The 13927-nt window shown below is 36.2% G+C and overlaps 1 protein-coding gene across 9 annotated transcripts in view; it reads left to right on the plus strand.

Annotated features, from left to right (window-relative positions):
* Window positions 1-13927, plus strand: part of LOC121856369 (myc box-dependent-interacting protein 1-like) — a 105158-nt gene that overhangs the window by 79823 nt on the left and 11408 nt on the right. For 8 of the 9 annotated variants that reach the window (XM_042351898.1, XM_042351900.1, XM_042351893.1 and 5 more), the window contains 5 exons: window positions 2811-2969; window positions 3919-4029; window positions 4567-4709; window positions 8221-8502; window positions 10716-10867. In XM_042351898.1, the coding sequence (XP_042207832.1) occupies window positions 2811-2969; window positions 3919-4029; window positions 4567-4709; window positions 8221-8502; window positions 10716-10867 (847 nt within the window). The remainder of the gene's footprint in view (window positions 1-2810; window positions 2970-3918; window positions 4030-4566; window positions 4710-8220; window positions 8503-10715; window positions 10868-13927) is intronic. The other variant, XM_042351899.1, reaches the window with a different exon arrangement.

Below are 13927 nucleotides of genomic sequence, written 5' to 3' on the forward strand. Positions count from 1 at the left end.
TAATTATGAGAAAAATGATAATCCATTTAAAAAGATTAAAAAGGTTATATCGTCAGGCCTTAATACAAACTCTTAACTCAAGGTTGATTTATTACACGATTACAACCTTTATTAACCTTGGTAGTCGTAGCAGCTAAAACAATAGCAACAAGGCAAGTGTAATATACATCTGTGAATTAGCTCAACATTGCTTGCTCAGCTCAGCCCAGCTCAGCTCAGCCCAGCTCAGCTCACTACCCTAATTCCCTTCCGCATTGTTCGCTGCTGAAAAACTGCACCAATTTTAAACCACTTCAAGATGTCTGTAAACAATGCTGACTTTTTATTCCTCAGACCCGATGGTGTGTGTGTTTGTGTGTTCATGCGTGCGTATGTGCGTGCATGCGTGCATAATCAAAAGTAGTTGGTCTGTAATCGTGTTACTGTAATGTACTCAGTACAGTAGTAGTCTGTCTGTAATCAGCAGTAATCTGTCCGTAATCAACAGTAATCTGTCCGTAATCAGCTGTAGCCTGTCTGTAATCAAAGATCATAAATACAGTTTGTCTAACAATGTTTTAATACATTTCTTTAAAATTTGTACAACCGACTTGTACGGATGGATGACTTGTCAGATCCAAGGTTGATTTGGTCTGGCGACCAGCAAGTTATGTTGGTCATTTGTGTAAAAGGAAAGTCGTTATTATCTCATGTTTTTATTAACATGTTCAAGTTATGGAAGGAGAATATAATACAAAGAGTAATGATAATAATAATAGTTCAATTTCTGTCGACATGATGATTTACTCTGCTCGCTCGACTGTTGGAACTGTGAAAATAGCAAGAATTGATGTATTCCTCATCTTTGTCAATGTTTAACCTTGGATAATGTAAATTCAAATGTTCAGCACTCGTAGTATTTACAAAAGTGATTAGAAAACAGCAATCTTGAGTGAGTCACACTATCAAGATTCCTTACTGTGAAGTCATGTTCAGGCTCCAAGTATCGCACAATCAGTTTTCCTCGTAACTGAAGGGAGAAGAATGTCCCTAGTAACTGGTAGACTTAAACACAAAAATAATAAACAGAAACCAATGTAAAAACTACTCTTGGGGGATAAATTTGTTTAGGAATGTTTACCCAAAAATTCTCTCCCATAATGAGTAAATTCAGTATTACAAATCGTAGGCACCTTTGAGAACCACAGCAAAGCGATCAATGACATTCCATCTCATAGTTTCTTAGATTTTTGTCTTGGTTTTTCTGGTTTACCTTTTTGTCTTTTTTCTTGTTGATTATTTCATCCTCCATTTTTCAGTACAGTATTTAATATTTTAACTTCATTATTATTGTTTTGTAAGTGTAAACAGTACCGGCATCTCTCTTTTGAGTCATTGCTACAGTATATGCCTGTAGCCTTTCACTTCACTGTAATTACTTCAGAAATATAAACATTCCTGCAGTAAAAATCAAGAAAATATCTCCAAAAGCATCACTTTAATCATTTCCGTCATGTCGGTTCCACCAAGTTCACCAGATTTCTCAAGTGTCGTGATACTGTACTCGGTTACCGGCATTGTATCATGTAGCCTGCAATATCCCCAACTTGGTATGACGTGTAATGCAACCATTCAATAACGTGTGGCAGTACAGTAGTAGAGAGGTTGGTGGGTCAATATTACAGTACTAATGCGTTTCGTGCTTCTGTTATCGAACGTTCGGGTAAAATTGTGGCTGCTGGGTAGAACAGTGTAACGTAGAAGGGGACGGTAGTGCAACTTAGGCCGCCAGGTTGAGGCAGGCGACTTGAGGAGAAATACGAGCCTAGTGGTCAACGAGACACCAGAAACGGCAATAACCAGTCACCCCTGCCACTTGAGATAGTGTTCTACCTGCTGTGTGTGTTGCAGTCAAATTCTTTGTGTTTGTGTGTTTGTTTTTACTAGTTGATGTTGCTTAATGAAGTGTTGTAAATTAAAATTATATGGAATTGATAAATACTAATGTTATTTTGAACTATAAAGAAGATGGATTTGAAATTTTTTATTATATCTCACCATGAATTCTTAGAAAACAAAACATAACTGATTTTGTATATTTAGAAAACAAATATTGAGAAACAAGACTTGGATATAATGGACACTCCTCAATCACATTAAAGAAGCCACTGTCGACAAGCTCAACACCCAGCAGCGGCCAGAAGACTACTTAACATATTTAATACTCATGCATTATGTAAGACATTCCACCAACCTAACCATAGTATAAATCTCAAGGGCTAATGTAGTGGGTTAACATGACGCTGAAATATTTGCTGTTACATTAATGTTTGTTTTTTACTCAGTAGCTCACATCTATTTATTTTTACATCCACGTTGACGCCTTGAAACCTTTGAGACTTTTTTATTGTTATTTTTTATTGTGGCTTTACCTTCATCTCTTCATCCACTCATTTTGAAACTGCTTATCAATATTTCCTCTTTACAGTATGTGACTACAGTTTTATTATTGATCCCTTTGTTTAGAAAACCTGTTGTTATGTTTTCCTTAAGGTATACAGTATGTTCATAAGAGTTTAACATTCTCTCTCTCTCTCTCTCTCTCTCTCATTTTTTCCATCAATACTCCTTAATTTTACTTTTTACTTTTATCTTCTTTGCCTCTGTGCTGTTATCGAGTTGTACCCATTGTAGTATGTACTGTACTGTATACCCCCATAGTATAGGTGTGCATATGGGTACAGTACTCTACAAATTCTGTATTTATTAGTAATTACATAGATACTTTGACTTACAAATCTTGCTAATATTGATTTCCCTTTGATTTACAGAAAAAGATTGATAAGCGAGGGCGCAAACTTGTGGATTATGATAGTCAGCGACACCAGTTGGAGAATCTGCAGAGGGCTGGACGCCGAGATGAATACAAGATCGCACGTGCACGAGATGCTCTGGAAACTGCCCGAGTCACATACGAGGCTCTTAACAAGGTGCTGCACTATGTTGTATGGCTAGCAAAACAGGGGAGATGTACTAGTTCACTTGATATGAGGCGCTCCCATTGATAGTGAGGAATCGAACAATGGTACCCAAATCAGATTCTTGTTTCAACAGGAAGACTGACTCTTTCTCTGTATTTGGTGTCTGTAATATGATTCAACTTGAGTACATTAGTTGTCAGGGCACAGTAGAGTACAGTAATACAGTACATTATGACATCATCTTGGCAAGTGCTATACAAGATCAGAAAAAGGGTTTGGATTTTATTATTATTGTCTTTTTTAATAATTTGTAAAGTACATGACAATACTGTACATAAATCTTGAACAAAATATTTACTTTGTTCTTCTATGTCCAATGATTTATTTGAGTAACGTTATTGACAGTTCTTTCTAAGTTGAGGGATTGAGGAGGAAGTTTATCTTTACTCTTTGTTATAGGAGAAATATTTGTGGTTGAAGAAATAAGAAAATTTAAATTGAAATGCCCTCTGTTTTATGATATTGAATTCATGAAGGAGTAAATGTGGTACTTCTACAGTATACATAGAAGAACTTATATTACTTGGTCAGATGTTGTATTCATAGCTCTTGCTTTTTTCTGGAGGGAAATAATTCGTTTGTACAGATTATATAGCTCTTCCTGGTGGAGTACAGTATGAGGTCTGTCTGTGTTCATTCATTGTATAGTATACCCAAGTTTATTAGCATGATTGAGCAAGATGGATGAAGCAAAGATCAGTGAAATATCACAGGCTTTGGATGCATCAATGGGTCCCAGTACTGTACGGTACTTGATTTAAATTTTCAGGTTATTAGATAGTGTTTTACAGAATATTATTGTTTTCTCACTAGTGGAGGCATATGAGCTTCATGAACACATTTATTAGTGTATGTTGTTTTCTCTATTAAGTCTTAACCATTAATGATCATTCCCCAGGAACTGTATGACGAACTGCCAACACTGTACGACCAGAGGATCCCCAATGTGTCTGCCAGCCTACAGTCTCTCTTTGCTGCAGAAACCACAGTCCTGGCTGAATCTAGCAAGGTACAGTAACACTTATTCAAACTCTTTAATATTTCCTTTCAGTATACAGTATTGATGAATTATAAATACTGTATCAAGTACGAGTGGTTGGTGCTATATACTGTACAGTGTAGTTATCATCTGGAAGTGTTTGATGTATGACTAATACATTTGCTAATTACACCATTATACTGTGTTCTAGAATTGTGTTGTTGTTTCTTTAGGTATGACACCAGGTGTTGGAGGTTAAATTTGCTTACATGATGAATACATTGTTGAAACAATCATTTGCTACATGTTTTACATTAGAGATAATGAATAAATATTTGGTAGAAAGATTAGACATAATGGTAATGTATAGATTTACAGGACTTAATAAAACTCTGAAATGGACTGAAGTAAGATACAGTACAGTACTATATAAGGTAACTTTGTATGTTTAACATCATTGTTGATAGATGGATAAACTCTGATATGGACAAAAGTAACATATGTAACTGTGTCCTTAGTGTTGATAGGAGATGGAGAAATAGAGATTATCACCTGTATACATTTCAGGTTGCCAAGGAATTAGAGGCCATTGCAGATAAGTTAACTAAGGAGTGTGCCAAAGGAACATACAAGGTGCAGCGCGGAGTTGCTCCCCGTCCCCTCTCAGTCGTAGAACCCGCCTCTCCCAAGAACGCCAATTCTCCATCCATGTGAGTAGTGGTATGACTGCTGGCCAGGAAAGGTGTTTATTTTTGCGAGTTTTAATACTAAATGTTTGTGAAGACTTTTGAACTTAGATTTAGGTAACTTAACCTATCTGCATATAGCCAATACCTATACTTGCCTTACGTGCAGTAATAATTAATTCACATGTGTGCTTATCTAAAAGTGCTAATAGTTTCACCAGATTTCATAATAATTCGTTTAGAAATTACCAACAGAAGTAAGATACTATCAGCTGTGTGTGTGAGTTATCTGATATCTTTTTCATTACCATAGATACAGTACTTCATGGATAGACTAGCTATTTTTTGCTCTGAGTGTTGAATAGTACAGTACGTAATATTGGAACTAGTTGTCATGGCCCTTCAAGTTGAGTTCTCAGCCATGCTAGATAAAGTCTTTAACTCATGGCTGATCAATATTCTCCAGATACTTACACAATATCCAGTTATGACATGTTTCTTAGCATACAACTGCTTTTTGATAGTGCAGTGTTTTATTTTTTCTTTCAATTATGTTAAAAATAAATGTACTTTAGATTATTATAGTCACCCATATTTTAGTACTGAGCATAAATAGACGAGTTTTAGTATCAGCCAAATTTTAAGAGTTAACTTTGATGCAGAAATTTGTTTTTGTTCATTGTGTTTTAAGAATTAACATAAATGCAGATGATTTTTAATATCACTCAAGTTATATGATCTGTGAAGGATTTATAACAAGAAAACACAATAGACTGTCTAGTATTAATGCTCCTTCAGATCAGATTAAAATATAAGCAAATGTCATGCGAGAACTTCAAGCGAGATTTGCAATGTATCACTACTGGCCGGTACCTTTGCATTTACAGTACATTACTTCCATTGAGGTCAATCCCACAGTTGCAAGTGAAATGGGCAGCAGTCTTAATAGTGACAAACCTAATGTAAATGAGTAATGAGCAGTTAGGTTAGGTTGAAGCCTATTATGACTGGGGGACCATTTTACCACTCACCATTCATGCAACCACATTTGGCTAATAAACCTCTGAACTCGATACATCATAACATTAATGGAACACCTTTGAACTAAATACATTATAACATTAATGGAACACCTTTGAACTAAATGCATTATAACATTAATGGAACACCTTTGAACTGAATACATTATAACATTAATGGAACACCTTTGAACTAAATATAACATTAATGATCATTGTTTTATTCTTAAATCTGAAATATGGGCCAAAAAAGAGTGCAACTAGTTCTTGGTGGAATGATATCTGCATATTCTTAGCATGTCTGCATTCCCTCGAGTTAATTCTTGGTGTTGACTGTCACATTGTGTTTCTTTTGACTAAATCGCATGTTTTCCCCAATTTCCAGGGTATCACTTTTCTGCACAACTCAATATGGCATAACTATATAACTGAATTGAGAGATCTTTCCTTTGCAGTCTCCTTCATAAAATACTGTAGAGACAAATGCCCCACATTTGGAACTGTTCAAAATTAGTTAAAGTATTTCATCAATGATTGTTAAGTATTTTTGTTTTTTTACATCATTATACAAAATTTACAGCCTCCTGTAAAATGCAGAAAAGTTGTGTGAAGCTTATTAGCAAAAGCTAAACTTGCCAGGGCCAGTCTTAGTTGGAATTTGAAGTACCAGTATCTTATTGTGAACACTAAATATATCGATGAATAGCTTGTCTTGTATTTATTTAGTTGTATAAGTGATGTGGAGAGCTTCTTGCAGCCATTTGTTGAGTGTGGTGCTTGTGAGTGTTGCTTCATTGTTATGCAGTACAGTATTCTTAGATAGGTTGGCCCTTCAAACTGTGCCTATAATTTTTATTTTGTGCTTTTGGCTCTCAGTTGAGACTAATATTTTACTTTTTAGCTGCTTTATGTGTACAGTTGTGGATAAAATGACTTTAGGAAATAGATTTTAAAATCCCAATCCCTCTTACCTACATAACCCAAAGGTACAGTAGAAGCCAGATATTGCCAAAAGTGTCAGGGATATTTTTGTTAGCTGCTGCACAGTTTATTTCCTGTATGTAGTTGTTGTTGTATCTTAAGAAAAGATATAACTGAAACTGGAAATCATTGTAATATGTATTAGATATTATTTCACAGAAGTTAGTGTACTGTACAGTATTGTATGTGATGAACACCACTCTGTGCATGTTAAGGACTGTTGTACAGTAGTGTCTTGTTATGTTCTCTAGCGTACAAAGTGGATTAGTATATTGTCGTTGCAGCTAAAACACTGTATATAAAATTTAAGATTATTATCAGGAAACTGGCTTCATAGTCCAGTGGGGAGCATCCTGAACTGTCAGCTCTTGAGATGTGGGTTAAATCCCAGCCAGGCAGCATTGATGGAGGGTTGTGTTGCTGAGCTGAGTTGGTCATCAGTTATGTCAAGTCCCAGGGCTAAGCTAACTCTTCTTAGCTGGGAGTAGCCACCTCAAATTGCAAAAAGTTAACTTTTTTAGTTATGGATAAAGAACATGATGTGGCTTGAAGTACTTTGTTATGGGAGATACAGTAGTATATTACTGTTGTGATGTTGGTGAAAAGTTTGGTAGATGTTGATATTGTTACTGTTGATATGTTGCAGCTGGTGTATGTAAAGTACATAGGTATATTTATTTTGCATCTTTTATTGTTTAACTGTTTTACATCTTCATAAGTCATGGTAAATCTTGAAGGCTGGGAAGTAAAATTCCAATTTTGACAGTTATGGCCCTGGCTGTGAGTGCATTGAGTGTTCCATGGGAAATTATACACCTCTTATATGTTCCTTCCTTCTTCATGTTTTGTTTTTATCCGTTAAAATGTTTTCCTTCCCTTTCGTCTTTACTTATTTTCATATTGGAGGCATTCTTACATACTTGTCCTTTCCTAATACAGTATTTCGTTTTGTGATTATTCGTCATATTATTGTCATCAGAAATATGTAGCCAATATGATACTAAGACCATCTGCCTTTCATGTATGGTCAGGGTAAAACAGTATCAATTTTAACCCATGACAAGATAATGGGATGACTGAATTATGGCATACAGTGAGTATAGTTTCCCATACATTCATATTTTTATCCAACTGCTAAGCAAGAGGGAGCCTGGAAATGTTGTTGTCAACTTATTATTTCAAAAATATATGAAGCTAAGAGGTCTATCTATGGCACTGTGCTGCCTAATGTGTGTCGCTCAGATGAGTTTGACAATCTCTGTTTCCCCTCCCTAGTTTGTGGAGTTACATCCCACTTTGTGTTCTCTGGTTCCTCGGCATGGCAGCAGAGGTTGACTTGATCCTGGTCTACTTCTATTATGAAATACTCCTCTTACATTTCCTGTCCTGGTGTATATCTTGCACAGTATTCTTGTCCTGTCGTGTATCTAAGTGTTTCCTCTCCTTTTATGTTCCTTTGCCCTATTTCCAAAACGATGGTCTTTTTCCCATGGAACACTTGAAGTAGCGTGCATGTTGTTGGCGATGGTTCGCAGGTGGTACGATGGTGGGGCCGGAGAGGAGGGAGACAACTCTCTCCAGGCTTTGGAGGGGAATGAGGGGACCCTGGAAATAACCACTACAGAGGAAAACCAAGATTCCTCAGCCACATTGGAATACAAGGAATCTTATAAATCCATCCCGGATTCTGACCAGCGCACTCCAACCCCTCCTGCAAGTCCACTCCCTCCTGCAAGTCCACTCCCTCTTGAAACCCCAGCCAACGATGCTGACTCTGCCCTGAGTGCTCCCATTGACTCCGAGCACGATACCAACAAGTAATTTTCCGCTAGATTTCATTGGGTGGCATTTTTAGGGTGCTTTGGCTCGGGTACGGGGAACAGACAAGTAGACCAGGGGCTGCAGTTGGTAGTATCACATCTTTTGTCTAAACCTGACCAGCTGTAATATAGTAATAAGAGAAATACATTATGTATATATATTTTGTTTGATGTGTTGTAAATATTAATTATTAATATGGATAAAAGCTCTGTCATGGATTCTAATGCAGAAAGTTGTAAAATAAAATGTAAAATTGAAATTAAAACTAGAGAAAATGCAGTGTGCAGTTATGGCTATTATAAATTCACCATTCTTACACTGTTAATAAAAAAAATTCTATTGTAGCAATACTTTTTAATAGCTATTGGGGCTTAGCATACTGATATCAAAATTGAGAAGCATTGCACTTACTTGTACAGTACTCGTGTGCCTACAATAATGATAGTTTCTGCTCCCATGACAGGGTATATAGCAGCTGCTTTATTGTTTATTTTCTTGCTAGTCATTTTATTTATAATATTACCTTAAATGACTTTTCCTGCTGCTTAGCTCTTACCAAGAGTTGTACCTGCCAGCTGAGTCTCTCCACACTGCCAGGAGTACAAGGCTGTGTGGCTCACACCATTGTACTCAAGACTATACTTGGTCATTTATCTTGCTTCACCAAGAAGAAAATAGACTTTAGAAAAGAGCAAGGATTGGTATACTAAATAACAACAAAGGGAAGTAGGTTTAGGAAGGAAGGAAACAATGAAAAAAATTGACCTTATAAGGCAGTGTGGAGTTTGATACAGTACAGTATTTTAAAAACCACTAAGTGTTACCATAGTATTAGTACAGTATACTGTAGAAAAAAAATACTGAAACAAGGGGTAATCCTTTCATTTGTTTCAAAATGGTGTTGGTTCTGTTGAAGACAGGGCAGTGAGTTTGTCTTCAATTTGGGTAAGTGAAATAGGGAGGGCAAAGATGTATGTAATGATGGAGGCTCCTCTCTCTCATGACCAGCCTCTCAGGGTAATGAAGCATCTCAGATAAGATTATCTTTAAGTACTTATAGGAGGGTACCAGTACAACATAAGAATGGAGGAAACTGCAGCGGGCCTATTGACCCATACTGGGTAGTCCCATTTACACCCAACCCCTATTGCTTATATATCCATCCAACCTATGTTTGAAGCTATCCATCATATCATATTCGAGTCAATAATGATGTTTGGTAACTTGTTCCACTCATCCACTACTGTTTCCAAACCAATGTTTACCTATTTTGTGCCTAAATCTAAATTTGTCTATTTTAAAACCATTGTTACAAGTTTGCTCCTGGTTGGATAGTTTGAGTACCTTTGTTATGTCCCCTTTGAATATAGACATATTTAAGTGGTTCTGTACTCGGGAACAAATGTGAAGACGTGCTTTTTTCCTTAAGTATCTAAGTTTGACTTGAACCTTGATAATGAAACACCCTTTACCCCACTTTGCTTGGAAATCCCAGTGCCAGATTCTCAAAAGTTTCTTTGGTGAAGTTTTCCCCCTAACTGGTGAGGCAAGAGAACAAGGTTGAAAGGGTCATTTTAACCGAGACACAAAAATGTAGCCCATATGGCATCAAACTTCCACACAGCCTCAACCTTCACTAGATGCATTTCCTCATATGTTGGGGGGTAAATCTTACATACTTAGAACTCATGGAGGATCTGGACTTTGCACTCCTATGCTGGTACCTGGGATCTGTCTCTGGACCACTTTCCTTGGTGTTGGTTGGTTTTATCTTGTGGTTTAAAACATTTATGATTGCTTGCCCTCCCTCTAGATCACCAGCATACACAGTTACTGAAGTTATTATTAAGATATTAACTTTTTCTGACATGCTCTTCATGTCCACTTCATTAATTTGACTCCATTCAGAAGACTACTTGAGCTTTATTTGGCTTATCATTGTGAGATATTAGATAGAAGAAATAGTTTTTATATCATGTGAAGTATGATAACATAGATAACCTTACATTTGTATCACCAGCACTTGATGTCTTTTCTCCTCTTTACAATTTAAATTTGATAAACTTTAACTTTTCTGGTAATACAGTAAAGCAGTAATAATGATCTTTTTTAATTCTAATAAAAGTACAGTATTTCATAACTTTGAAGTTATCTTTGGCAGAGAAAATTAAAAAAAAAAATAACGTACATGATGCCTTCTCTTGTACAGCCGCCCCACCATCTCTGGCCCAGTCACCACCAATAAGGAGGAAACTGGCCGTCCGTATGAAGAGATCGAGTTTGAAGACAAGAAAGTAAACGGCACCGTGTCTTCCCCCGCCCGGACCAACGGTGAAGTTATCGGCACTAAGATCCCCCCAGGTGAGGCCCAAGCACCGATTGTTTAGTGAATGAATTTGTAATTGTGATGAGAGTAAATGTGGATGTTGAGTTTCATTGACGGTACTTTTGTCTTCTACCCATTGGACTACCAGTTGTGTTTGTGTACAGTGAAGATCTAAAGTAGCCATCAAATATATTCTTTTCTCTTCCAGGGTAATGAAAACATACCATTTAATTTCCATTAATATTTTTATTCTTAATGAAGTAGATGGTTGGATCCAGTTAAGTCTTGGAAGTACTGCTGTGATTTATGTCCAGAATTATCAAATGAAAGTCTCTCTGATGGGTTAAGTGTGTCAGTTATTTTGGCCCTTTGCCACTTGTCAGGTAGGAGAGAAATCTTAGAGATATGTCCACCCATGGCTCAGTCTCTGCAGCCATGAATAAGGTAACTACAACAAATAGAAATGGATTGTGATGAAATTTGGGATGTGTGCATAATCCAACAATATCTTGGATAAATTTGATTATCAGTATTTTCCTCCTTGTTTATGGAGTTAGAGCCATACCCAGGTACTATATATATGAAGGTACTTGCACTAGGGTGTTAGGAGAAGCTGAGAAATATGTTAGTAAGATAAAGGAAGTCATGAGAAATATTATATCTTAAAGCTCAAAGGTAGACCTAGAAATAGTCAGCATGTATTTGAAAATGTCTTAGAATAGTTTTATGTAAAAATAGGTAACTTAGCAAAATTTAATATAGAAATGAGGCATTCTAATATATTTTGAAGACCATACAAGAACCATGGATCTCTTTAATCAGGATCAGTAAAATAATTTGTTCGTATTAGGTAACAAAAATTCATTCTGAAAGCATCCACTACAACTTTTGAAGCTAAGTCAGTTGAGGAAATTACTAACATTTATGTGCTACAGTATTTAAAATTCAGACTTTTTGCATAGTACAGTATAGAGTACGGTACTGGAGTTGGTTCTGACACCATACAGGATAAATGTTACAGCGTGTTCAAGTTGTCCTCGTATCTGTCATTTCCAGGGAGCTTGGTAAGGGTCACTCCCCTGCTTCTCTACATGGTACTTTAAAGTATAGTGTGAGGTGATACTGTTAAAAAAAATGTTGCTGTGTGATGAGTGTGCATTAATTAGAAACACCAGTTGGTTGTTTTAACTACTATACTCATAACAGTTGTGAATGACTTACATCCTTGTTCGTTTACCATGGTCAGAGATCATGCGGGACATGACGGTGGAGTGACCCTTCTGCTCTTATTTCTGGTTCAGTTGCCTGTATTCCAGAAATATTTTAAAGTAATTATACAGTAATTCAGTGAAGGGATTAAGCTGAAATTTATTTGCATACAGCGAAACCTTCATATAATGGACTTCTCTCTTATAATCCAGTAGCTGCTTTTCTATACATTTAATGGGCCCTTAATATAATGGACTTTCATCTCTATATAGAACCCTCGATATAGTGGACTTTCCTATGTAGTCCATTGCATAGAGGTTTTACTGTACTTGATTGTAAAAATATTAATTGTTTAGTATTTTTATTGGATTTAAACTATATAATCAATTCACAGTTTCATATTATGTATTTAATCAGTTTTCTTGTGTCGGACATTTAGTATTATTTCTGGAATAGGTTTGTTTTGTTATTTTGTGTACCATATAGTGTGTTCAGGAGGCAGGATGACATTGGCTCTGAAGTTCTTGATGAAACTGATAAAATGGATTAACCTGAGATTAACTTGACTAATTAAACAAAATATCCTCTGTGTATATGCAGAAAGCTGTAATAAAAAGGTGGAATATTTGTTCAGGTGATGGGAGATATTATCATAGAGTTCATACTTACTTATTAATAGAACCAACCACGGATGATCCTCCTGTATCCCTGCATTGTGGAAAATGGCCGTAAAACAATAGTGATGGTTCCATGTCGTTGCTGGGGTGACGAATGAAGCCACAGGGGCAAACAACTGGGTTATGGGTCTGGTTATAGGAGGGGGACACCATCACTGCACTTGGTAGGACAGTTAAGAAAGAGTAATTCACTGGATGAGAGTTTGTCTGTGTTGCTCTTCATTCTGGCCATCACAATCCATAACAGGAAAGGCCTTACAAGAAAAAGGGGGAGAATTAATTACCTTGACATATTTGTATTGTTGGTTTTTATACTTCACGAAAATATTACACTCAATTTTTGGAAAACATCAATTTACAGGAAATGAATTGTACAGAAAAATAAGAAAGATGTAGTTTATTTATTTGCTTAATTTGTATGTCAATGGACTTAGTATTGTTGTGTTTACTGAAGCACTTTACTAGGTAGACTGTCTTGTTAGATTTAGTGGACTAGACTTTGCTTACAGTTTAGGAAAATGTTTGCTGAATATCTTTTACATATTGATTTGGCTGACTTACATAAGGCAAGACTTTTCCTTGTGATAAGAAATATCAACTTGGGGAAAAAAGTGAGGAAGCATTAAATGATAAAGAGTAAAGGTAAATAGTAAAATATAGTAAGAATGGAGATCATAGAGGGGACATAAAATCACATATTTTAAAACAAACATGGATGCAAGTGTGAAATAACATTTGTTCATTATCATGTAGATTTTTTCTTTTTATCAGCACTGATTTATTCATTGTGATAAAATGGAAATTTATGAAGAATAGGAGGAAACTTGAGGTAGTGTGGCAGATGGTTACACAATGCCATCACAAAAGCATCAGCAGAACAGAATATAACAGAAATAAGTGTGGCCATATATATTACTCACCTTTATGGTGTTGAGTTGCGATCAAATTACAAACACTTGACGCTGTTATTACCACTGCCGATGTTGTCGTCATTGGCTATAATGTGTGTTGTGTTTCATAATGCTCACAGCTAGGATGGCAGAGATGAAATAGCTTTGTGTGGAGTGAAACAAAATAGCAGAATAACAGTTAGTGGTAGTGTGTATGAATGGTTGAAGGACATAAGTGGAAAATGAAACCATTTCAGTTTTTCCCACAGCAGTGCTTTCATGACTGACTCAGAACAAACATCTCTGATCATGAACTAGA

The sequence above is a fragment of the Homarus americanus genome, unplaced genomic scaffold, assembly GCF_018991925.1.
Source record: "Homarus americanus isolate GMGI-L3 unplaced genomic scaffold, GMGI_Hamer_2.0 scaffold48220, whole genome shotgun sequence".
In the NCBI taxonomy this organism is placed as follows: domain Eukaryota; kingdom Metazoa; phylum Arthropoda; class Malacostraca; order Decapoda; family Nephropidae; genus Homarus; species Homarus americanus.